General features: G+C 39.1%; 1 protein-coding gene across 3 annotated transcripts in view; it reads right to left on the reverse strand.

Annotated features, from left to right (window-relative positions):
- Positions 1–27,259, reverse strand: part of SYT9 (synaptotagmin 9) — a 68,527-nt gene that overhangs the window by 19,053 nt on the left and 22,215 nt on the right. For all 3 annotated transcript variants that reach the window (XR_005629363.1, XM_039725116.1, XM_039725115.1), the window contains exons 2-3: positions 17,246–17,597; positions 14,697–15,243 (exon numbers count right to left, since the gene is read on the reverse strand). Coding sequence is in view for 2 of the 3 variants with exons in the window: in XM_039725116.1 (XP_039581050.1) it covers positions 14,697–15,243; positions 17,246–17,597 (899 nt within the window). In the remaining variant the exon portion in view is untranslated. The remainder of the gene's footprint in view (positions 1–14,696; positions 15,244–17,245; positions 17,598–27,259) is intronic.

Here is a 27,259-nt window from a genome sequence, read left to right on the forward strand (position 1 = left end):
TATTTAATCCGATGTATCTTCATAGATTTTTTCCATCTGTAGTGGAATTCCACTCCAGGTGTGATTTCAGGGGAAGATATGGGGGCCAGTGTAAAGAATGCAGAAGCTGGAGAAGCACATGTGCCTTGCTCCCTGCAAGCAGGCAGCCCCTACATCCTGACCCTTTGGAAACACTGTGCTCCCCTCACAGACCACCAGAATAACTTTAGTGCCATGAATCCAAACCCTGCCAGATCATTTAAAACTTCTGCTGAGTGGAACAGGCTGCCCAGGGAAGTGGTGGGGTCACCAGGGATTTAGAAGACATGGGGATGTGGCACTCAGAGACAGGGTTTAGTGGTGGCCTTGGCAGGGCTGGGTTAATGGTTGGGCTACTTGATCTGCAGGGTCTTTTCCAACCTAAAAAATTCTGTGGTTCTGTGATATCAGGATATCAAATCCACTTTCAATGAAACCCCTGGTGCTCCTTTTCTCTGTCTCTCTCTGATCCTTTTTGGCTTCTCATCCCACTAAAAAAGTAATACAAGTGTTATTACCTAAGTGGGACTTTACAAAAGCAATATTTTCTGTGAGTAGCTCCTTTTAAGTTCAGTGCCAATTCAGCAGGTGGGGAACGCAGCATTGACTTATGAATCTATTTCTCCTACTTTTTTCCCCCTATGATTTCCAAAGGGTTTTTGGGATTTTCTTCATTGCTATTAAAAGTTTGGAGGGGTTTTTTTTTGTTAGGTTTTTTTTTTTGGTTGGGTTTTTTTTTTACTTTTCATAGGCATCCCTGTGATTCTAAAGCCAATAATCAAGTGTCTTTCTGCTGAAATTTCTCCGTGTGTTTTGTTTCTCTTGAGAAAATTTTGGGCCATGCCTGCCCTCAGATCAGGTAACGCTGAGGACACTTCACAAAAAGAAGTATTTTTTGCTGCTAAAAAGCAACTTTTTTTTTTTTGGTTGGGTTTTTTTTTTTAATTTTCCTAGGCATCCTTGTGATTCTAAAGCCAATAATCAAGTGTCATTCTTCTGAAATTTCTCCGTGTGTTTTGTTTCTCTTGAGAAAATTTTGGGCCATGCCTGCCCTCAGATCAGGTAACGCTGAGGACACTTCACAAAAAGAAGTATTTTTTGCTGCTAAAAAGCAACCTCATTTCTAGAGTTCCCTGATGCTGAAATTCTGTTACCTTTGACTTGGTTGCTATTAAGTGGTGCCATTAAATACAAAACAAAAACACACTTTCTGATTTGTCACTTGTGTAACAGTAACCTAAATAACAGTAACAGTTGTATAACACTAACTGTGCCGGACTCCAATGCAACATCCACAGAAAGCTTTCTCCACCTGAGAAAAGGTGAAAAGAGATCATTATGACTCAAAACCAGCTCTGAGAGCATTCCACATAACCTTCCATTGGAACAAAAGCACAACTAAATTTCACAACACACATTGTACTAGTAATACTCCTACATAAAACTGCCCACTTTTAAAGACAGAGAAAACAATTTCCATAGAAGTTTCATTTACTTCTTTATACAGAAATATATAGAATATAGAATAGAAATAATAGAATATAGAAAAGAAAATATCTGCAAATAGGTAATATAGAAATATAGGTAATATAGAAAAGAAAATATCTGCAAATTTCAAAGTGAAGCAGCCAAGGTAAAGAGAATACTTCACTGCTGGAAGTATTTTACTAATGGATGTGGTGCAAAGGTGTGCAGTTGTAGTGCTTTGAGTGTCCTTGCACAGCCATTTCATCTTAACTGCAACTAAAATGGAAGGACAGAACCATGTACTTTAATCTTATAAAACCCTAAATATGTCAATATGGATGAAACTCCTGCAGCATCAATACTGCAAAATGATCTCATTTTATAACTTAGAATCTCTCTGGTTTCCAAATGCAAAAGGAATTAAAGCAGTAGTGGGAGGAAGAAAGAGGATGACAAGAAAATTAATGATAACCAGACAGCATCTTTCCAGAAGTGTGGACAAGAGGACAATTTTCATCCTTTGATTCTCAAGCCATGCTAAAAAGAAAATTCCACATTTGAATCAGGAGAGATGTTGGAGTTTTGGTGATGGTTTTTTTGAGGCATGGGGTGGAAACATGGGAGACAGTGTTCTTTTCTTTCCTCCTAGGGGTGCTACTGAGGATTTGATAACAGCCTGCAAAACCTGCTGACTGCATGTCATGCTGAGATGCTGTTGGTATCTAACCCTCAAAGGTTAGAGGTATCTAACCTCCCAAACCAATGCCATGGCATCCATGGTGATCCACTTCTCTCAGGCAGTACCAGGAACATTTCAGTGCTTCAATGCTGGTGCTGGCCACAAGTCCGTTCATGCAAATCCAGCTGCCTGCTTCTGTTCAGAGACAGCTCTGGACTATTGCCATTAGGACACAAATTGACACACATTGGGATATGTGGATCTGGTCATGGAGAATTCATGCTGTTGCTGTGTATCATCCCCCTACCTTACAAATAAACAGAGTATTTTAGTCATGAAGCTGCTAAGCAGTTTACCAACCCAGCACTACATCTACTTAGCAGTACACAATAAAAAAAAAGAGCTTTAAAACAAAACAAAAGACTGTGAGGAAGATGAAGGAAGGTGAAGAGAGAAGAGAGGAATCCATTTTAGAAAATGCAGACCCTGAAATCAGTGCATCATCCATCCAGGTGTCTACAGCCTGAGCAGGGGAAGGTGTGATTGTGCAGAGCTGATAACAGCTCTTTTTCTGTAACACTTGCTCTCTATCAGATGTGTTCCTGCCTCCCTATTATATTTAGATGTGCACTGGAGGCAATTTTAGGGCCACTTCAGTGAGCACGTTTTTTGTCCTAAAGAATGCACAGAGGGTAGTGTAAGATGTGAGATAAAGAGAGCACTAAATATAGAAGTGCTTTAGTGCTTTAAGTCCATAAAGATGAGTCAACAGAACCCTCTCCTCCTGGCAGATTTTTCTTCTAACTTGTTTTACCTGACACATGCTACATGTGAAACACACCTAGAGAGGAAAATGACTGTAGCTTGTTCTGCTCTTCCTCATGGAATTATGAGTGTGGTGAGCTGCCCAGACTTAGAGCTGGTTATGACTATATTTTCAGAATAAATGGTATTATTCAGTACATTCTCACTTATGGGTGGGGGGAAAAAAAGTAAGTAACACTGTTAGGCAGCTTGTGACTTAAAATCTCATGGTTACTTAAATGCCTTCTCAAGTTTTCAGTTTATTTGAATCAGTTTGATTAGTTTTGGAATTGAAATAATTTGATGGTTTCAGATAAGAGTTGTGAACTGGCTTGTCCTAAATTATGAGTAGACTTTAGAACTCTGTTGATCTGATTTTGGGGACTTGATTTGATACCTTAAAAGGGCATAACTTCAATTTTTTTGGAAGTATGATTTTGAAAGAATTTAGTGTACTTACCTCTGACTGTCCTGACTCAAAACTGTCAGAAAAGGATGTGTGTGCTGATTTTGCACTGAAATGTTTCCCAAAATAAGTAACTTTTGAGAAGAACATGATGATGGGGATGAAGACAGTGAGCATCTAATGCTATAGATAAATTAAAAAAAAAAAATCTGTATTGTAATGAAAAAAGCATCACTGTTAGAGATGGGATAAGAAGCTTTTTATGGGTCCTTTTAGGATAAAAGCTTGGTGTCAAATGAAGTGCTTTTCATGGCTTTCCCAAGAATGCTGGTGCTCTATACATTAAGTAAAGTGAAGGATTTGGAAAAGGAGTTGGAAAATGGGAAACAATGCTGAGCTACCAAAAGGGATGGGTCAGGGTGCTCACAGCAGAAATCTTAGGGGAAAATAATCTGTCTTTATTCCATCATCACGGCTTCAGCCAGTCAGAAGTGATGAAGCAGATGCTGAATTCAGGTAATTTCTGATGGAGAGAACCCTCTCTGTTTTCTTCAAAACCAAAGTTGGTAACTCGCTCACATTTTAATAATCAGGTTTTGGGGAGGAGGACTACCTTCAAATCTTTGCTGAGTAGGTAATTTTCAGTTTTTTGTTTTTTTTTTTCTTTGTAGAGAGGAATAGAAGGGTGGTAATTTACTTATTCTTCAGTTCTATTGCATTTCCTGATGCACAGCTCAGGCTACCTGTTTACATGATTTCATTTGTGTTTTTGTTCTGTTTACAAGATACTATTTCCAGACTATTTCCATCCAAGCAAGAGGATGTGCATGAAATCTGAGCTTCAGTGGGAATTCCTTCCCTGACTTTACATCAGAGTCAGGATCTAATCCTGAGCACTACTCATTTCTACCTGCATAAAGTGTGGTGGTCCCAACAGAGTGAAGTTTATAGTTAAATTAGCATTTACTGTAAGATCCTGTGCTCAGTGAAGTGCAGATATTGAAAGGTTTTCATTATTTTAAAGTGATTCTTTTCTTCCTGATGATCATAAATATCTCTCTAGGGTTCTTGAAACAAAAGTCTGATGCTTTTTTTCTATCATTTTTGTACACACTTTTGTTTCACTTTACTGCATACATATTTATTTTATTGTTGGGGTTATTCAGAAGAGTTTTCATAATGCAGATCAGATGGTTGATTAAATCACAGCTGGCCTTTAAAAATACTTATAAAACCCCAGCATGCTTTTAAAGAGAAAACACATATAGAGTTTAATGAATTCTGAAAACAGATGTACAAAATACAGTATGGAGAATTGTTCTGTTGTTCTTTGGAGTTAACCTTCAAAGTGTTTCTCCTATTCACTGCTCCTTTCTAGATAATTTTGCTGCAGGAAACAGGAGGAGATGTGAGGTAGGGGGGGCAATGACTTTAGACACACATTCTGAGGATGTCAGTAATTGGTTATCTGGCAAGAAAAGTGATGTTTCCTGATGTTGTGATAAACTGTTGTTTTTTTAGATGCCAGGTTTGCCCCAAATATCTGAGAGGGAGATTTCTCCCCAATAGTTCATATAATCCACTGTGAAAACCACCAGCTGTCAGTAGTTTTCTGCTTCCCTGCCCATCACAAGCAAGATCCCACCACTAGTCAGGAATCCTCTTCCAGATGGTGTACGTAGCTGTAATCTGAAGTTTGCCTGGAGAAGGGAGCAGTGAACGACTGAGCACTCACTAAGGTAAAAGGTAGCTTGTGACTCCTGTTTTCTGGAGTAAATAGAGCAAGGTGTTTAATCAAGCAACGAAGGGCCAGGAGAATGTAGCTACACAAATCACAAATGCCATGATAGCACAGACATTGCTAATGCATTCCCATCATTTGAGCCTGTCACTTCTCCACAGGACATGGTGTGAAATGCTCACTCCAAATCTCTGTTAGGGAGCCACAGGAAGGCTCAGACACTGCACAAGCCTCTCTGCCTCATTTACCCCTGTGAATACTTCCAGTAGCTTCAGCAAGACAAGCTACAGGGATCATAATATCCATGATTTTAGATTTGGACTGTGCATTGAGCCTGCATTGCCTTTGTGAGAACAGTGCAGAATTCAGAGATTTGTGTGTCTGTCATTTAATCTTCCCCAGGCAAGCACAAAGCGATGTTGCCATGGCCTGTTGGATTTTTTGCACGAAACACCACACTTTTCATGTTGTTCCTGATACACATGTATTCAGAATGTTTAGAGAAATGAGCGTACGTGACAGGAAATGAAACAGTGAATTAAAATGAAGTTCTCTGCTGCAAAGGCATCATAAAGTTGGGGCTGATAAATCTCAATGAAAAAGCATTCAGTCAGGTCCTCAGTTCTGCTGTTGTTTCTTTAGCTCAGCTCTCAGAAAAATAGCTCACTTAGCATGAAAGAGTGATGCCTTCTGCCCCTCTTCCCCTGGGTGGTTTGGCTGCCTATTTTTCACAAAGTGAAAGAATGGAGGAGCAGAGCTGTGGATCTTTCTGCAATGACCTGAGCAAGGTTCTCCACTGAGAGAGCCCTCGTGCTCTGAAGGGCTGTGACTGAACACAGCAAAGCTGACACACACCTCAATCTCCATGGCCACCCAGGGACAAACAGGGCCTCCACAACATCTGGAATTCTACTTCTCACAGCAGGACAGAATATTCTGAGTTGGAAGGAACGCACAAGCATCACCCAGCCCAACCCTTCAGTGAACAGCCCTTTACAGGGATTGAATCCCCAACCTTGGCATTATCAGCACCCTGCTCTGACCAGCACAGCCAATCTTGCACTAAATCTTAGCAAAAATGGTTTGTGTGTCCTTTGAAGTTCCTACTGTCATGTTTGGCAGTTCAAAGTCTCCTGGATGAGGAGAAAAGCTAGAGAATCTATATGTACATATATAGATACATACTGTGGGAATAATATGTCCTTCTCCTCAGGCCAGCTCCCACTTCAGCTGCAGCTTCCAATGTTTTCCCCCTACAGGGCTGTGGAGAGGTCTGAAGACAGTCCTTGTGTGGTTATTTAGCAAATGGTATATCCTTATCTTAATTTTGGCAAGATCTATAATTTAATCTCATGCCTCCTAGCACTAGTTGTGATCCAGCAATCTGTAGAGCTGATATTTTGTCCTCTGTTACAGATCTTGGAATCCTGAGAGGTTGAAGTGTGACACAGCTGACATCCTCTAACAGGAATTTGAAGGGTGCCAGACAAATCTTTTGGCGAGAGAAGAGCCTGTGTGTAGTGGCACTTTCTCTCTCACCTGGGTCACAGGTGTATTAGAGGAGGTGAAGTCAGGGCTATGCCCTGGCACATTCACATTTCAGGCTGTGTTAGGATGCCAGCTTGTTGGATTTAGTGTGCTGGAGGTGCTTCCCAAACAGCTCTGCTGTCCCCTGCCCCAGCTCCCAGGATATCCTGCTGGGATTCAGGGCACACTTACAGTGAACCCCTAAGGAAACTGGAACAGAAAAAGTCCACTTACTCTTAAATAAAAGGCCCTGCCAAAATAACATGAGGACTGGGTAAACAGACTGCACAGAGAGAGAACTGTAAAACTCTGAAAAACTCTCCCTGTTTGGTGGAGAAAGATGCCTGATGGCTGTGATATCTAGTGGGGATTAAAGGCTAAAAATGGCTTGAGGCTTTTCACATAAGCACAGTATGTTCTTATGAGGGAAGAATACTTTCAAGTTTGGCTCCAAATATTGAAACTTAATTTAAAGAGTAGGATTTTGCAGAAATTTTGATAAATCCATAAGCTATTGAAACGCTTTTTGTGACCTCTGCTAGAAAAAAAACAGAGTAAGCATTCCCAAAACTGTTCAATAATTAAATGCATGTTTGAAGCGATTTTTTTCCCCTGCCTGGCTAAATACATGTTTAAATTGAAAGTTATATAACCCCGTAGAAAAAAAGGCTATGGCACAGTCTAATCCTGAATTATGTGCAGAATGGTTACAACCAAGATCCCTTTAATACAGCTATTTTAGTCCCAGCACTGTGCAAATGCTCTTTGCTTGTCTTCAAGAATCGCTGCCTATGAATTGTAAAATACTGGAGCAAGATTTTTTTGGTATTTGCAGCTCCCACTGACAATTTTGGATGGTATAATTGAAGGACAGGCTTGGCTGACCGGGATCACATTCTGCCTTTGGTTTATGTGCAGTCAGTGTTGCTGGGAGCTTTTTCTCTCCCAGAGCCTTGCTTGAGAGAGATTTCTGGGAGAAAAAAAGGATTGGCAGAGGAGGGTGAGAAGAAAGGAGAAGGGGGACGTGTGGAACAGGGACACTCAGAGACACTTCCACTAACAAGGAAGCAGGAATTTAGGATGGTGTCTGACCTTTTTCAGCATGCAGCTAATGTGTGGAGGAAATTATTCTTCATACAGCACTGCTGTTCTGGGGCTGTTCCACCACGGAAACATGGAGGATACAGGGACCATGGAGAACTCAGCACTGATGGGCAGGGGAAGTATCAGTTTAGAAAGCAGCCTTCTAATTTGATAAGGAATTTTGAGTTCTTTCCATTTTGAAGCAGAATACCCATCACTTGACTCCAAAAAATTTGCTTTCAAAATATTTTAAAATATAGTCATAGAAGGGCATTCCAAATGAGAAATCAAAAGTCTTACTTTGAAATTTCAGTTTTCTCAAAATACTAACTTTGAAACACCCTTTTCCATTAAATTTTAACCGAAATGATGCCATTTCTACTACATAGGTTTTTATTCTTTTGGCTGCTTCAGCTTCTTTTGTTTGGTTGATTTTTTGTATGTAGGGTTTTTTTTTTGGTAGAGAAATATCCATCCTGAGAAAGCTCCCCTGGAAATTCTGGTGGCCACGCTCCTGGGCTCTGTAACTTCACATGGTGCATACACATGGACACAACTCTCTGAATTATTATTTCCTTAAACTGCTCCCAAACCCCCAGTAAATGGTAGCTGAAGCCTCAGTGATATTACAGGATCCATCCTGTTTCTGCCCATGCCTGTGGAATTACAAGGCTGTTGGGAAATCCCTTGCAGGAAAAAGTCTTCACTGCTTTTAGAGCCAAACTTGCAGTGCTTGTACCACTGAAAAAAATTCCTTATCAAACCACTGCTCTCCAAGGCATTTGACTTTTATTTTTTACTCCTGACCCTTCCCATGTTTTGTTGGTTAATATTCTCACCATTACCCAGTTACTCCAGCAGAATTGGGCATATGCTGCCTTTAACTTTCTGAAAACCTCTGAATATTTTATCTCCACCCTTTGTGGTTGTACATAACCGTGTCTGTCCTTTGTTTAGCCATGCTAAAGTGCTGGCCCCTAATCATTTAAATGTATGGCATTCCTGACAAATCTTCTCCTACAAAGTAATTATTACAATCATTAAATTCACAAAGAAAAAGCCACCAAAAGACAAAAGGAAAAGCCCAGTTTTGAAAATGAATGCATATAAATAGTAGTTAAAAAGGTGTTTATAAAGAAAAACACTGGCTGCAGCTGTTCTCTACTGCACCCTGAGTACTATACCTGTTGTGCTGATGCTGAAGCCTAATTAATTTCTATTTCCTCCTTACATTGGTGACCCTTAGGAACTGGAAGGATTAAAGATCTATGACTTTCCAGCATCTTTTGGCTATGAAATGATTCATTACTCATGCACTTTCATTTTTTTTTCTGTACAGTTGATTAAGAACAGACAGAAAAAATCACGCAACAAAGGGTGACCTTGTGACTCAGGAGAAGATGAATATCCACTGATCTGCCTCTCAAAGGCAATTATATGTTCTGGTTTTGGTGGTTTTTTGAATACTTCTGGTTTTGATTGTGGTTTGTTTTTTTTTAATTAAAAAAAAAATCATTAAACAAGGTGAATATTATCCCTTGTGTTTACTGCCTTAAAATAGCCATGAAATTGTTTTTGTTGCTGCTAAGCTTTTGCCATGTTTTTCAACAGGGAAGATTCATGGGTTTGCAAATCTGTCTCTTCTAAAGACACTTGCATTAGCAAATCAATTAAATAGGTACATCTCCACAACCATAACTGATTGTTTCCCTGATGCCAAAGCTTAAAGAAATAGAACACCAGGTTAATAGAGGATAGGTTTTCTGTATTAAAAAAAATAAATTAAAAAGTCAAGTTTTGTTTCTCTTTTACTGACACAAAAAAATGTAGGTATGGCACTTGACATTGATGGGTTGGATTTGAATTCATAAACAGAGATTTGGTTTGTTTCTGTTCCTTCTCAAGTTCAAAAGTTTTGTTAGCCACTGTAAACATTTTAAAGGCTTTCTGAGCTCTTGCTCACTGCCGTCACTTCTCCAAACCCTGCAAGTTGCCAGAACAGGGATTTCAGAAACACTAGCTAAAACATCTTGACAAGCTAAACAGTTTTTAGAACTGGAGTAGGTGGACTTAGCTGACTTGCTGCCAGCTCCAGAGTCTGCACACTGTCGAGGGAGATAAGCAGTGCAAGCGGAGTGGATTCAGGCTGGTGCCAGCAATCTGCAGATCCTGGACCTGCTCTCATCTCTGCCATTAGCAGCGCCGTGTCCTGAGCAAGCCCTGTCCTTGTTGGCCAAGCCTGTTCCTCTGTAGGTGAGCTAGGGGCAGGATTTACCTATTTCTTTCAAAAAATGTTTGTTTTCCTCGATTTTTGAGGGTTTAAGCCCTCAGCCTTATGACCTGCACCCATTCATGTGCATTTGGCAGATGCTGAACTGCTCACAGCTCTTAGCAGGAATGGACCTGAGCAATGCAGCCTTTGAGGAAGATTTTTTCACTTCAGATTTCAGTATTTTATGCTTTTTATTATGCTTTCCATGAACAACTGACTGAAAAATTTAGCCTCTTTTCATATCTGTTCCACACATACCATGGTTGGCATTAACATCTCCAAAACAGGGAACTTGAAACTTCCTTCTGGTGATGTTATGATTCCAGTTGCATCTCAGTTATACAACATAAATGCCTAAAAATACAAATTCTCAAATCTTTCTTGCTTGGGCAAACTCAAGAACAGCAGCAGTGAACAATTAGCATTTTTAGAATGCAGAAGTTCAAATACTTATAGACACCATAATTTTTAATTCTCTCCTTGCCAAAACACTAACATGCATTTCAACATGCATTTTAAATTAATTTTTTTTCAATATGCTTTTATTTCCTGAATCTGTGCAAAAGTATTTCAGCATTGTCTGATATACTGTTGTATTTTTGACCCAGACCCTAACATAGCTTGAAGATTCTTACAAACAGATGAAATCAATTTCTTGGCTTTGAAATTTCTGGCATACTCTGGTTCTTTATGGATGTCAAAGTGAACAACTTGATATACAGCTCATGTCTCTTCATAGCTTTGAACTATCCATAACTCTCTTTTGGGTTTTAGTAAACACATTCCTTAAAGTCTGTGGCATGCTACTTCTCAAATTCTATCTGTACTACCCAGGGTCTTGTTTCTGCACTCTCTTCTCTCTTAGATTCAGAAATATTTCCATATATTTCCATTTCTATTTGCACCTTGATCTGTTGGGTTTTTTTGTTAGAAGAGAAAGCTGCCAATAGGCTGTTAGGAACAGGATTTTTTTAAAAAGTTATATATGAACTTAAACATTCAGAAAAAGAGCAATTTTTGTTTCATGCCTATATATTAAACATAACTATATTTGACAACTGAAAAGATAGCACCAGTGGCAGAAGCTATTACACTCTAAGACCAAAGCCACGATTTTACCTGCTAAAATGACTTCCTTACTCCACTTATCCCCCTCATCTAAGTTGAGAAAACTCCTCAAGAAACTTTACCTGCTTATCAAGTGCTGAGCACTCTGAGAATCCCAAGAGCCAGGAGGAACCAGAGCTGTATTTCCAGCTGGCTCTCTGTGCCCTGCATTGGCTAGTGATGTTTAACAAGCAGCTTTTGACAGAGGATCTTCCTTTCTAGGGGCACAGAAAGTTATGAAAGAGGATACTTGGCACCTTCTGAAAGAGAAGGTTTTTTCTTTTATCTGAAATGGACCATCTGACACCTTCCTGCTTCATATCTGACACCTTCTTCTTTCATAGTTTTCTACTTTATCTTGTGACAAAGCCATGTGTTTTTGCTTGATCCCACTTGAGTTTGAAGATGGCAACCAAGAAAATATCAGCCACTTGTTTTTTCTCTTCAAACATGCCATCAGTTTGTGAACAAATCCAACCAAAAACCCCACCCCAAACCCTGACTATGTTTTAGATGTTACTAAACAAAACATGCTAACAGGAGAAACCCAAGCTAAAAATAAAAAGTATCCTGTTTTCTTGATAAACCATCTATTAGTGTAAGCTGACTGGTAGATATTAAAAAAAAAGGCAAAAAAAAAAGCTTATCTAGTACATTTCATGCTCATGCTAAAGTTGATCCACTTAATTATTTCTATCATTATACAGCCCACTGCTTGGAAAAAAGTGTCAGTGTTACAGGAGAGAGATTTTATGCTCAGAGGGCCTTGAATTAGAAGAACAGTCATTTTGATATTGGAGATTCATCTTTGGCATCAGACTGCTTTTAAGCATGTAAAAAATTTTTATGCTGACAAGTGTCTGTGTTATGAAATAATTTCAAATACAGGGATGGTAACAGATGTTACAGTCCAAAGAATAAAAACTGCTGGTTTAGGATAAAAAAATCTTCCAGTGTTATTAGAAAACAGAAGAAAGCACATGATACATTCTTTTATTTTAATGGCATTGTTTGCAGCAAAACTGACATTTCAGGCATAATCTGCAGTGCTCACTTGAAGTAGGACATTTTGCTGGGCAGAGAAGGATTTGATACATTCTTTTACATTGCTGTGTCAAATTGGATTAGAACATAATAAAATGGAGAATGTAAAATAAAGGCCTTTGGGCTCGCTGGTTAGGCAGTGTAATAAGATGCACAAGGAATTAAAATGAATTGTGCTCTTCAGAAGTATGACAAACCTGCCATGTGCAGTTTGTGTGGAGCTTCCCTTTTTCTCATTCATTTCCTAGGAATATCCTTCCTGTGTGCACTTTCTGCTGACCTACATAAAGTGAATTCCCTTCAGTGACTTTGCCCAGCATTTTTCTGTTCTCTTAATTATTATTTGAAACAAGACGACGTTCGAATATGAATTATTGAAAACCTGTTACAGTTGATACAGTTTTGGTTTCCAACCATAAACTTCCCAATGGGGCTCAAAACTTCACCAAAATTTCTTTCTGAGTTTCACTAAAGCTGCCTGCTGGCTGGCCTGGAGAGCAGCCACAGGAGGATTCACTGCAGCAGCCTCACCGAGCAGCCCTGGATCAGGATCCAGCTTCTGCTGTTGGGCTGAGAGATATCTCAGCTCCACAGACAAGAAAATGGGCTGAAACTTGGTTTCTTAAACGATGCATGGAGTATTTCTCATAACCCCATGGAACGAATTCTAACCTTTGAAATTTCGGAAATGTTAATTGGTAAGCTGGGTACTCCACACTTTCATTTATCTGCTACTCTTATCTCAGAACCCACATTACCCAAAATTGGATGTGTCTCCTATGTGCCATGAGTCACTTGCTTTGAAAAGGCCTCTGTTAGCTGGAAAGCCAGTGACAAGTCTAGATGGCAGGTCGTGTGTTCTGTTTGGATAAACAGGGTTACACTTCATGGGAGAACTGGTATCAGGAGGAATTAATAAATGACTCATGTTGCAGTCCTGAATTTCATTTCAGATATTACAGAAAATCTGAATACAAACGATATGCTGCATTACTTTTGAAATTTGGAAGAAGTGATTCAAAAGAAAATACCAGAGCCAATCTTCTGCCTAAGTTAAAGCAGGGAAAAATGACCCATTCACATCAAAGCAGCCCCAGTGTGCGTGCACACCCAGCTTTCAGTTGACTGTGAAAAATGAAGTTGATCTTTGGACACTTAATGCTGTATGAAGGCAGCCTTTCACTTGCAATAACTGTCATCTGCTCTGTCACATCCTTACTTTTCCCTTGCAGCTGAAAAGCAGTAACTTCTACAAAAGCCAGGTTTATCCTCCCTGACACCAAGTGTCCCTGCCCCCGCCTGTACCCCAAGTGAGGAACTGCTTGTGCTGCTGCTGCACTTCCATCGTCATGTGGGACAGGATTGTGCAGAGAATTCACCTTAAAACTAGGAAAATATCCTTTTTCATAAAGAATTTTCCAAGAAAAGCAAAAATATTTAATCAATTTGGTCTGTAATATGGCCGTGCTAGCAGACCACAGAGGTATAAGGTGAGGGTCTACATTCAGGCAAGTTATTTGTCTCAGAACTTCCTTTATTTTTCAATGACTTCTTATTCTCAGCTAAGCAGATGTTTCAGTGCTTTCCTGAACTGAGGTCTAGAAAACTTACCCTTTGATCTTCCTGCTAATGATGTCTGGTTTATTTGACTCTAAAATGTGCACTCCACTGGAGTGTGGTTTGACACAGCAAATGAAATGTTTCCTGACACTTGGCACTGGTGCCTTCACCCCTGTGGATTTCTGCACTGTATCATTCTCACTGAAGGTCTGTCCTCCTGAGGATGCGTGGGATTCATCTCTAATGGCATTACAAGGAGGTTGGCTCCTGCTCTGAGTAGAAAGCTCCTTCTTTTTGGGAAGCAATTTCCATGATTTTATATCTAATCACTATTTTGATTCCTGCATAGAACTCGATAACAGAGACTTTGGGATAACTGAAATACAGACTTCTAAAATACATTCCTCATTTCCCTGGGAACACAACGATGCCAAACAAAGAGTTAAACCAATTCAGTGTGTTAAACCATTCACTGCTTTCATGGAACAGCATTGTATGAACTCTGGTTGGCTGGAGTGTAGCTCTGGGGTTTTCTGACTTTATGAGAATAAAGTCTTCAGTCTTTTGAAGAACTGAAGATTGCTGCATAAGAAACGTTGAATCTGCAGTTCTGGCTGATTAGTGTGCTGTAAGTTACATAAAAAATCATGCAAAACAGGAAGATAGGCAAAATAAGAAAAGTAATATTTTCTTAAGTAAGTTTCAGATTAAGTAAGATTAAAACATTCTCCAGCATTTCTGCCCTATCAGCAGGGCAGTGACTAAGCCCACTGTCTCCTATATAAAACATTCTTTAATATATCCAAAGAACAAGAAATGAGGACTGAAAATGTACTGTCAATTTCCCTGGATCAAGGTCAAAGCTTGAGAAAGAGAGAGAATAGTGTATTTTTCTTCACAAATTCAACAGACAATTTCAGTTTTAATCAGATTAGGGAAATGAATTCAGAAACAAATAAAATTCGAAAAGAAGAATTATAATACTTACATTGGTGACATATTCAATATCCTTCCAAATATTACATTCCCTGGGAAAATCTGCCAAATCTAAAAAATTATCCACTACCACTTGGCCAATCAAGTCGTGCCTGGAGAATCTGTCAAAGTCATACACAGAGAAATGGAGTTTCCTTGTGTTGAGATCATTGTAAGGGACAGTAAATAAAAAAACTTCATCAAACACTGGATTTAGGGTCTTTCTGTGCACTTTAGTCTGGTGTTTTGTTTTCCTGTCGGGGAGCAGATATATCTTCACATAGGGATCTGAAGTTCCAGAGAAGTCCTTTGCGGGCAGGTTGACGGCCTTGTGAATCTTCACTATCAGCTGCTCTAGATCACAGTCATACTTGAGGATGAAGTTGAGTTTTCCACAGGCCTTGCTGTTACTCCTCCGGCCGTCGTCCGTGTCCAGCGACCTCTGCTTGTACAGCTCTGGCTTGATGCGGCCGATGCCCGTCAGCTGCTCCTGCTTCTGCACCTGCTGGATGTTGAAGTCAGGGTTGGACAGGTTGAGCTGTCTCCGGAGTGAGTTGTGCCTTAAAGCCAAAGAGAAAGAATTGAAACAGGCTGTGCACACACGCTGAAGATCCCGCTCACGTTCGGCGTTTCCATAGTGTACAACGGGGTCGGGTTTTTAACAAAGGCATCAACCCTGAGACCCGGCATTTGTGAGAGCTGACCTTCAGCACCAGGCTGCTACTGCCACATCAGTGTCTGTTCCTACATCTCAGTCTGGGCTAGAATGGTTTGCTGACCACCCCAACAATTGTTTTCCTTTTTCTCTCACACCTGATGTAATAAACTCTGTGGTACTTAGGCTGAAAAGCTCCTTTAATTTCATTAGCTGAGGATAAGAATGCTGCTTTTAGCTTTGGTCCAGTGAAATTTAATAATTCACACTTACTGTGACTGAAATTTCTCCTTCATGGATGGTAACAAAAATCAAATTTGTAATCCCTGTTGAGGTAGGGAGATGTGAAAGTGAACGTTGAATTAGGTAAAAGCTTAATCTTCTATGAGTTCCATTTTATTGTCCTATTCATATGCAGCAATCAGTGTATTGAAGCACCAGGAGCTCAGGTTGAACACAGAAAGAGCATGTGGAAAATGCCAGCACAGGATTAATCCAAAGCTATCTATATTGAATGTAATCAGCAAGAGTTCCTCTGCTATAATTGTTCATTCATTCCTGGTAAATATCTGTTTACCCATGCTTAAAACAGGAACAGCCTCTTATGTGCTATCCTATTTTTTTTTCTCTTGTTGCATAATAAATACATAATCTTGTGTCTCTACATTTGTCATTTCCAGGATAAAATATTATCATGTCACCAAAGAAAAAAAAATTCAACCCTTAAGCGCCTCATGGCAGTGAGAGGCACAGAATATCCTGTGGAGGAATTCAAAGAAGAGGCTAGCAAAGAGCCACTGGATAGTGCTGTACCTTCTTCAGCTGAAGTGCATCTGCTTTGACTCAGGCATTTACTGGCTCTTCACATGCTGATCCTAATTCTTGGTGTATGAAACATAATCCTTTTTTCACCTGCCCCTGCACACACTCTCAGCCTCCCCCTTCCCTCTTCCCTCGTGTACTGGTTTTCCAGTTCCCCTGGAGACTTCACGGGCTCTTGTTCAGTCACTCTTCCCCCCACAGTCATGATTGTGGCTAAAATCTACAATTTTTTTAATCCTATTTCTAACTCTTGCAAGAGTTTCATTAGCTTGCCCTACTTTTCTTCTTTGGAAAAATCTTTAAGGAGATATTACTGAGTGTTCAGCATCAGTGCTAAGTGCAAATGAATATGCTTTACAAGCTAAATCTAGGCTGTCCTGGTGCTTTTAAGGGATGCAGGACTCTGTTATCCAGGTCCTGAGGGAAAAGCACCAATGAGACAGTAGTTGTGATGTCTCAGGATTTTAGCTTTTATATTTTTCATATATTTGTAATCCTGCAATTCTTTAGAGTATAACTCCAAACTCCATATAAAGTGTTAGCTACTCTTCTCCCAGTTTGGGCAGGCAGAACAATTCCTCTCCAGGCCTGGGAATCAAGGACACCTCACTGCCCCGAGAGATGTAAACAAAAGTGAGTTGGGGACAGCAAACTGGGGGTAAATGACTTCATTATCTGAAGCTGTAATCGGAGGATTAACCTCCAATATGCAAATGGACCAAGCTTATAAAAGTATGAAAACCTGTGACCCGTCTTCCATTTTGGGTATAGCCCCTGGGTGGGCTTTGTCTCCCCAAAATGTACCTGAAGGCCCTTCAATAAATATAACTGCTTTTTATTCCCTTAATTTTGTCTGGCCTCTGTTTTTAGGTAGTCCCAACAAGGCATCAGTTGTGAGGAGAGTGGAATAGGATTGTGATCCTGTCGCTTCGACCTACGAGGCTTGTGCACCTCAGTGAACAACTTCTGTATATGGATATATTTTTAAAGGAACATGGCAAGAAAATAATACCTTTTTTTAGATCAGTGTGCCATGCCTTTTGGGCTGTATTCAGGGATAACAGAGACAAATCGGAGCTACTGACCGGGCAGACGAGGTGGGCTCAGTGGTCTGGCGCTGCATCCGCACATTGGGCACGCAGTTCTCCTTGGCTCCTGCCTGGGTGTCCAGCGGGAGGTCCGGGGAGGTGTGGCTGATCTTCATGGAGGCCTCGGGGTAGGCAGCAGGCTGCCCCAGGTACTCCTCGCTGTAGTCGCGCTCATTGGCGTCCGCGTCCGCGTAGTGCAGCGGCTCCTGCTTGCTGTCCTTGTTCCCAAAGGGCAATCCCCGCTCCCGCCACGGGATCCAGCACAGCTTCCAGGACACGAACAGGGACACGCCGAACAGAGCCAGGCCACAGGCTGTGACAACCAAGGACAGCAGGCTTATGGAGATATCTGCAAAGGAGACAAGTGCATCTGTGTCACGCCTCGGCGCTCCGTGGAGCTCAGTGTCTCCAGAGCGCCAGCACAGCGCCCAACACCTCTGGACTGCAAATTAAATTCTGGTCCCTGCAACAGTCATAACATTTTTAATAGTTCTAATTTCTTTCCCCCAAAGGAGAAAAAAAAAAGTTTGGAATTCAGTATAAGACTTGAACCTAGCTTACAATTTCCCTCCAAAAGCTGGGTGGGATGAAAGGTGGTTCTAAATTGGAAAAGGGTTGTTCACTTGCTCATTCAACTTCCTGCTGATGAAAAAGCTGTGCCTGCAGTACATTTTTCTTTTTGGGTTTTTTTCTTTTTATGTAGTGCAGTTTCCTCCACCTGTTTTACCAGTTCTTACTAGCTTCTCTTCCAGAGCCTGTATTAGCCTTAAACACCATGAAAATATGCACACAAGCACCTCCGTGACCAGAATTTTTAAAGTATTGCACTGCTGTATCTTGGTTTATTATTTTAATTCCATTCCATCTAATTTTAGACTCATTCCTACATTTACAAATTATTTTTGACTATCAATGCATGGCTTGCTCTTTGTAATTTAGGTAGGATACCAGTATCTCTTCAAAACTGAGATTTTACTGGGTTTTGTAACTCCAAAGGCTCTTTCTTTACTTTTTCCAAACTTCTGGTATAAAAAGGAATGTGGAGATGAGCTTTCTGTTGTTTTTCCCCACATTTCCAGCATTATCTTACTCCATCAACAGAAATAAGTTAATGGGAGTGGGTTTTGCTCTGTTTTGCTTTAAGTTGCAGGTTGGGAAAATGACTCAGTGGAACAGCTGTTTTTGTGGTTACAATGTTTTTGAAATGAATCTCTCTGTGGATTACACAATACATCATGCCTTGAACACAATTAGTGAGGATTCTATTTTACTGCCTTCAATTATAAACACAAGCTGATCAAAGCAATTTTTCACACTGTGTGTAGGTTCAGAGTGTCAGGCTGCATCTCTCTAAGCAAACAGCTAGCCTGAATTCTCAAAGGATGGCAGAAGGTTGAAATGTACTGCTTCTACTAAGACAATTATTTAAAAATGACAATTCAGATGAAACAGCCCCAGTCCATTCCAAAATAAAAATAACATTTTTTTAAAAAAGTGGTAAAGTCAATACCTTCTGCCCCTGCTGTGAGTCTCATTCTCACCAGCCAGACAGATTAAATTTCCACAGTGGGGGGAGTGACACTGCAATCCATTTCACACAGGAGCTGTCCAGTTTATTTTGCATGCTGCAAACCAATTTCAAACAATTTTAGCCAGCATGGCCCTTTCTATCCTTCTCCGAGTCATATCAAGACAAAGCTCATTAACAGTGGGGACAGCACAGCAGCTGCTTGGAATTACAGCAAAGAGTTTTTCAGAGCTAAAATTAATTAAAGAATTCCTCCCATGCATAAAAGGGAATTTGGGAGAGAGTGGAATGGTAGTTCTTGACAATTTTTGAATATTTATTGGTAAACAAATCTGGCAGTGGAGGCAGAGCACAACCTCTTTTTGATTAAAAAGCTGAGGATCAAGGATGCATAAGTGAAAGAAGGCCTTTAGAATAATTTGTCTTGGATTCCCTGGAGAAGAAGCAAGGTCTGCATGAGAGGTCTGCAAAAAGGCCATTTATTTCAAAGAACTGATTCAAGTAAATGACCCAGCATTGAAAGAAATGAGAAAGTTGGAGTTATCAGAAGCAGCCAGAAGATTACAAGGTGAGAACAGAAGACTGCCCAATGATAAGGGTGTGTGAATACGAAGATGAGGAATAATTTGAAAAGTAGACCAGCAGTCCCCTACCCCACTTTGAAGATGGCTTTAGCAGAGGAAGTTTTCTAGAGAACAGACACTGTTCTGTGAGAAGAAACACATGGCATTATGAACTGTTTTTTATCTGAAGAGTCTGGGGGGCTTTAATAACATCTACAACACCATCATCTCACAGCTTGCTTGCACAAAAGCTGGGCAGTAAACAGTGCAGGTCACAGCAGGAGAGGAGAGTGTTTATCCATCATCTTGGTTTCACTTCTTCCTGACTCCTTTGTGGCAGAAAGAAGTTTTTGTATGAAATTTTTGTTTCTCTGGGTGGAAAAGAGACCATCACGTATCTGTCTTGCTTCTGTGGAAGACAGCAGACTAAAGGGTCGTGCTCTAAGCTTTTCCCTTTCATCAGACAGTAATTTTCACATCCTGCGTGCCTGGCAGGCAATTTTCAACAACAGTGCAGATCCATGGTGAACATCTGAGGTGAGCAAAGTCCCACGTGAAGAGATTTTTGGCTGCTTCCCTGAGCTGCTTTTCTATTACCCACTTGTACTGTTACATACTGTATTTTTACATAAAAATGTGTAATTTTTACTACATCTTTCCAGATGTCTCAGTTTTTCTAAGCCTGTTTATCTGTATTCTCCTGTGGTAGCAGTACTCATCTGATGCCAGTGATTTCCTCTGCTTTGTAATGAGAGCAGGGTAAGTCTTTACTACTTTGTCCTCACAGAAATGAGATCTGCAGCACAGAAAGTGTTCTCAGAAATCCAGCTGCTTCTAAATTCCCTCTGTGAATGCCATGGTGCCAGCCAAGCATCTTGATATGAATCCAAGTCAAAATTTCATAGTTCTACCTTTGTCAACATGGCTGCACTAAGAGCTGAGCTCCCAAATTCCAGCACGTCAGAATACTTGGAATATAGCACCTTGATTATAGCATGTTGCTGCTGGACAATGTGTTCCCCACTAGCAAAGGAGGCTTTTGGATAGACAGAAAACAAGAGGACAGACCTTTAGACTCAGATGAAACATTCTTGAGATTTGGTAGTTGTGTCTTAATTCTTTGTATATTGAGACCGTGACTTCATTGTTAGAGGACTCGGGAGGCACTGCCACTATTTCCATGCATTTCCAACAACCAGGAATTCAGCTGTGGTTTCCAGAAGAACACAAGCTCTCTAAATATCTTGCTCATGGCATTGTCTCCCAGATATTCTGATGCAATAATCAATTTTTGATCAGGTTTCCATGTTTCAATGCTTTTATTCTACTGACTTCAACCTCATTTATCTACTATGCTTATCAGCATAATTTTTCTGCTTTTTTTTTGTTGTTGTTGTTGTTTTTGTTTGTTTGGGTTTGGTTTTTTTTGTGGTGGTTTTTTTTTTGTTGTTGTTGTTGTTTTTTGGGGTTTTTTTGTTGCAATCACAAGGTTCAAAATGATGTGGAAATAGCAAGCGAAATGGAGTTTTCTACCTGTGGATCACACCATCGTTGTTACCACAGATTGGAAGGATGAACGTGGTGTTTCTGTCTGTGACAGATTTTATTACAGTCAGTGAGATAAAAATACCCTCAGCCCTTTTATCAAAAAGACTCAGTTTGGTCACTGCTGAATGCTGAACCTTTTTACATTTTTTTACTTACATTTTAATGTAGATCTTTTACACAGAAAAGAGAAATCTCACTTTTTATGTCAAGAGATTGTATGATACGAATATAAATTCTCCTTTTAAAGAGAATCACAGAACCTTTGGGGAAGGGACCCTTCAGATCATTTAGTTCAACACTGCCCAAGCAAGGTCACCTTACACAGAATATGCCCAGATGAAATTTCTCCAAAGATGGAGACCTCCCCAGCCACTGTGGGCAACCCATTCCAATGCCTGAGAACCACCAAGTAAGTTCATAGCACAATCTCACTTTGGCAGGGATGAAATACTAAGTGGGTAACATTTGTTAGATCATAATAACCAAAATTTCAGTAACGTTGTAAGACATAGCTGCACTATGCAATTATCTAGTAAAAAAGGAAATAAAATTATATTTATATTTCAAAGGTTTTTAGTACATATCCACTGAACATAAACTTTTATATTTGAACAAAATAATTTGTTGTTCTAGAAGAATTTGAATTGTCTTCAACTTTTACATACATGGTGCATGAGTGTTATTCAGTATGGGAGGCTGTAAGACCAAAGATAAATGTGTAATGATTCAATTAAAATACTAACAGTACCACACTGCAAGCCCGTGACTTGTTTTTGCTGGAATAAATGGTTGTGCTTTACCATCTAAAACTCTGATGCTGAAAAATCTCACCAAAAACTCAGACAAACAAAATACAGAAATGTGGTGGCTTTGTTTTTCATATGTGAAACAAGGATTGAAGTGGTTTTTTTTCCTTGTTGTATTTATTAAGTTACCATTTGGATTGCTAAATTTTATACAAAATAAAATATCTAAATTAGCCAACAATGGGAAAGGTCAATTGCTAATGCAGATCAATTTATGTGTCTAGACATGCAATTGGAGTTGTGAAGTCAAAAGCACAAATTATACTGTTTGGATTTGTCTGACTCCAAAGGATTCAAATAAGAGCCAACATATGATGAATAAAACCAACTGAACTGGCAATTTCTCATCAGCCAGGTACAGAGAGGACATTTAATCAAAGGAACTGCTGATCAATAATGTAATTTTTTAGACAATCAAGTTGTTGGTTGACTGGATGTGACTGGTGTTCCATCAAATGAACTCCTTTCCCAACAAACTGGCTGTAATTTGGTTTAACTTGAGGCTGAATGAGTTTTACTAGAAATCCTAACTGGGAGAGTTCTTTACACATTCTTGTCAAAGTACAACAAGCTTTCTTTTCTCTGCTGATTTACTCTCTTATTTTTATTAAAATGACTATTCCAATCTTCCAGACATATTGTAATATACAGTTGATCTGCTAGGTGAAGTTTGGCTAGCAAGTGGTAAAACAGATCTTAGCAATTCAAAATCTTGCAATACAGATATTTTTAGTCCAAAAGAAGCAATCTTCCCCTATTTATACCCAACAAGTTGCAGAAAGCATTCAAATAAAATAACAAATTTCTTTCTGAATAATCATATTACTAGAATATAGGATATATTGGGACAGATCAATCTTTGCAAATATGATTCTGTCTAAATTAAGTGGAAATTTCAATCTTGTCATCTCCTGAGGGAAAAAAATTCCTCTTTTCATTACTTTTTTGTTGTTTGGGGAAGGTTTTAAGGAATATGTTTAGAAGTCTGGTTTCTTAAAAAACAATGAAAACATCAGTGTCTATTTCTGAAATCCCAGCTGTGCTTTTGACAATCTAAATTGCTTTTCTTTTTGTGCAAATATATCCATGGAGGATTAGTAGCCATCATCCAGCTCAGTAGTTGTACTGCAGGAGCAACTGAAGCTGGTTTTTTAAACCTAAAAACCTAAACTCCTAAGTTTTTAAACCCAAACCCCTAAGTTTTCCAGAGGAGAAGTGTTAGAATCAAGTATCTGAAGCAGTTTTAACCTGGTCTTGCACTGTAGTTTCCTCTGTGCTCTATAAGTTTTCCTTAATTAACATAACTGGCACTTGTTCAGGATGGAAGGTGTCCCTTGGCAAAGACTCCTGGGACACAGGAATAATTCTCAGCTAATGTATTCTTCTCTGAAATGCTGTTAATTATCCTTAATACCATGTTGAGAAACTTTCAGTGCAATTCTATAAAGGAAGGCAGCTGAAAACCAAGGGAATGAAGCTCAAATTCATTTTATAACACATACGTGCTCCGACTGTGTCTGACCCTGACATTTATGAGTGTGGACCAACAAACCAGGCCTAAATGAGATCAGTGCCAGGGCTTCACATGGTAGTAACATTCTCCATACTCTGAAAATGTATTTGTAGCTGGGTCTCACTGGTATTTGAGGCTGTTATTAGCTTTTAGTGATTTTTTTTTTATTCCCTCGTTGTGTGTTCTACATCTTCTAGGTAGGCTTTAGGGTGTGTAAAGCTCTTGTGTTGGTTAAGAAACTGTTCTAATCCTCTGAGTGGCTTGTATGTCTTTTTATTCCTGAAAAGTTACAAATTCCAGTTTATCAGTGTGTGCTTTCTCTTCATCTGCTTTGCTACAGTTACAAATTTGTTTAATGTTTTTTCCAGGTATTATTTAACATTAACTAAGTCTCATAAATGTAATCCTAGGACTTCACCAAGGTACTTGTCAATTAGTTTAAATCTACATAAATTTCACAGCACAATTTCCAGATGAAATCAGAATTACTAAATGGCCATACAATATATTCACAATAACAAGTGCAAAAGCAGTAAGAGATTTGTTTGTGCAGAGTATTTTTCTAGCAGGAATCGCTGTGATACAACTCAAAACTGACATAAGACTGAAATAACAGTTTATTGATAAGGTCAGAAAACTAACTCTTTAAGCAAAAAAAAACAAACGAAAAACCCCAAACCAAACAAAACCTAAAGCAAATTGTTCATGGATATTAAATAACAACAAAAAAGTACTCAAAACATAGTAAATTACACCTTTTTTTTGTTTTGCAAAAAGTTATGCTCATTAAGATGAAAAGTTACGTAAGCAGAATGTCTTGTTGTAATTCAGGTAAGGTCATTTCATACTTGGATAGTTGATTAATTACAATTGAAATTGTATGTGAACTTGTTCTAAGAAGAATTTATTACTGTTTGCACAGCGGATCTCTAATATATTTAGTCTGCATTAATGTGAATATCTTTGACAACTTAGCTGACACATAATACTGTGCTACAGTTTGTAAGTGACAAAAAAGCCTTCACTGATCAGACAGCTGGCTGCATGAACAGTGAATTTTAAAGACAGAGTTGAGAGGAGTCGTATGTCCAAGGGCTTGCATTTTTCCCTGCCATCTTGCAGACAAGGAATGATGCTGTTCCTCTGGTGGAAATGAAAGCTTCTGCTCCACAAGTGACATGGACACAAAGTGCAGCAGAATAAAGAATTTTTCATGTCTGCATATACATGGCTGCAGCAGGAGTTTCACAGGTTCCCATGCCTCATTCTTGGCTCTTTTTGCTTATTATTGATTTCTCTTTCAATGCACACTTCACACAACTGATAAAATGGGTAAAATTACTGTATACCTGTGGTTTTCTACTGCTGAGTGTAAAAAATTATAAACTGGGGGAAAAAATCAATAAATTAAAATCTAACAGAAGAGAAGACAGCAGTTCTAAAGACACCATGCCAGATTTTCAAGTCCTCTGTGTATGGAGATGGCTTTAATGGCTCTATTTTACCCTGTTAGGAAGAATCATGGAGAGTGATACATCTGCGGGACAGCAAAAGGAACACAAAATCTTCTAAAAGCCATGTGGCATTTGAGGCATACTTGTGTCTTAGCTAAAAGGGGAAGCTGGTGCTGTTACTAGTGGGAAAGACTTTTTGGGAGTAGACACTCACACTGCAAATTCCTGTGACCATCAGGCCTGTGAGGTCCTTCACAGTGAGCAGTTGTGTTTTGTAGGACTAAAGTTCCTGTGACTTTTTCTGCTTCCTCTTTGCATGTCTCAAATCACAGAATCAGATTATTTATTCCAAGAAAACAATTAATATGATACACTTTGCCTTTTCCTTGCAGGATCCTTCACAAAGTGAGCAAAGCTGTTACCTAATGTTTTGCAAGTGTTTATCCTGGACATTTTTACGGTATGCAAAATAGAAGTTCATGCAGTAATTCAAGAATTTAACTTCTCATCTATTTGAGCAAAATGACTAGTCACTTTTGGCAAATACTGTATGCTCCCTCATTAGCAGAATGAAAGGTTTTAATAGCAAAATGAATGATGAAGAATGAATAAAGAATAACTTAAGAGAAATTTTCCAGGATAAATTTTTTTGGACAAATTGCGTGTGTTAAAAGTTATGAAACCGTTAAGATTTGTGAATATTTTAATGACTAAGCCATCCGAGCACACATTAATCTTGAATATTATGACCCTATGAATAATAATGAAGAGAAATTGCCATTTATTTCTGCAGTATATAGCCAGCAGCAGGAAGTCCCCAGGTTATGGAAGAGCAAACAGCTCATTTGAACCACACCAAAAAGCTCCAAGTTCCATTATAGTCCTTGAAAGCCCAGTAAGCTGCAATAACAGTAAAGTGTTTTAGAGTGCTAAAGGAAATGACAGAGCAGCATTTCATTTCCCATTTGTATGAAACTGTACAGTAATATTCTCCCAAAGTGCTCAAAACAACAGCTAGAGAGATCATAAAATCATGGGATGGTTTGGGTTGGGAGGGACCTTAAAGATCATCTCATTCCAACCCCTCTGCCATGGGCAGGGCCACCTTCCAAAATCTGTGAAATTAAACTAATACAAAGGACTGGAAGATGTGGACAGAGCACTAAAGAGCACGAAGGGCTGTTTGAGTCTCAGCAAAAATTGTCACATTAATACCTAAAAACTAAATAGATACACACAAATCTATAATGTGATTAATATGATTAACAGATATTTTCACAGAGACAGACATGGTTAATAGGAGTTGTGTTGCTCATGTAGTTCTGGTCAAAATCTGTATTTTTCTTTCAAACTTCCAATCTTTTTCTTCCAGAAGCACTGAATTTAACATATCAGTGGTCTCTACTTCTTTATAATCTCATTATGACTAGTGGAAACCCTTAGCCTTTCTGATTTTGAATAACCTAAAATATCAAAAAACACCCCCTATTTTTGAACCTTTCTTAATTTGTTGGTGTATTTTTGTTTTGGTTTTTTTTAACATAAATATGTAAGCAATAAGACACCATTACTTTTCTGGACAATTTACAGAGTAGAAGTGCAAGCTTCTGTTTAAAGTCATATTGCTTGCAATGGAAACAAGGTCAATTATTTCATTAGCTTCCTTTTCAGAATCAACGACTCTAAGCCTACATTATGGCAGTCTGGCACTTCACAGTGGTTCAATATTTACAGTACTTGCTTTACATTTAAGGAAGAGCCAAAATTCATTTGCTGTCTCTATACTGGCAGATCATAAAAAGGTTGTCATGAGTGTTGAAACATCACAAGGCACTCCAAGAAAGTTGCCTGCATAGACTGGGATGGATAAAGAGGAAATTCATCGTTTGTTACCATCACAAATCACTAACATCTTAAGCTAATTAAATAGCCTGATTTTTCTTTTAGGAGGAGGTTGCTGGCACAAAGGGAAATAAAGGCAGCCTTGAAAGCATTTCTCTTTCTTAGATGAGGAGCCAGATGCACTGCAACATTCAGACTGACTTCTTTTAAAAAGTATTTCAGCCACAGCTAATGTATTCTGTGTATGTTCTTTGTAAACTTAGGGTTCCCACTTTATAAAAGGAAGATTTTTGGGCTGATCCATAAGTTTTACGGTGTGATGAAAGCCTTGCTGGCAGGGATATCTACTACTAGAAAGGTAATGAATTAATAATTTACCATCAAATCATGTCTACTATGAATTCACTGTTAGGAAAAAAATATGGAACATATATTTTCTTCCATTCATACTCCATTACTAGAGAGCAAAAGAAATAGCTTAAGAATTTCAGACTTATGAAAGAATAATTCTGGAAGTCATAAAATCATAGAATCATTTGGCTTGGAAAAGATCCTTAAGATCAAGTCCAAGTGTCTTGTCTGTCAACAGCACTGTCTAAGAGAAAACTGCAGAACAGATATGAAAACAGAGAAAATCAAGAGAAATCTAAAGTGAAACATCTTAGGAATGCAGCAGCTAAAGAACAGAACTGAGAAACAGATTTGATAATGCTACCATTCAGACTGCTCTTCTGCTTTTTCATTCCTAGACTTGGAT

This window comes from Passer montanus, unplaced genomic scaffold (assembly GCF_014805655.1).
Source record: "Passer montanus isolate IOZ18808 unplaced genomic scaffold, ASM1480565v1 scaffold54, whole genome shotgun sequence".
In the NCBI taxonomy this organism is placed as follows: domain Eukaryota; kingdom Metazoa; phylum Chordata; class Aves; order Passeriformes; family Passeridae; genus Passer; species Passer montanus.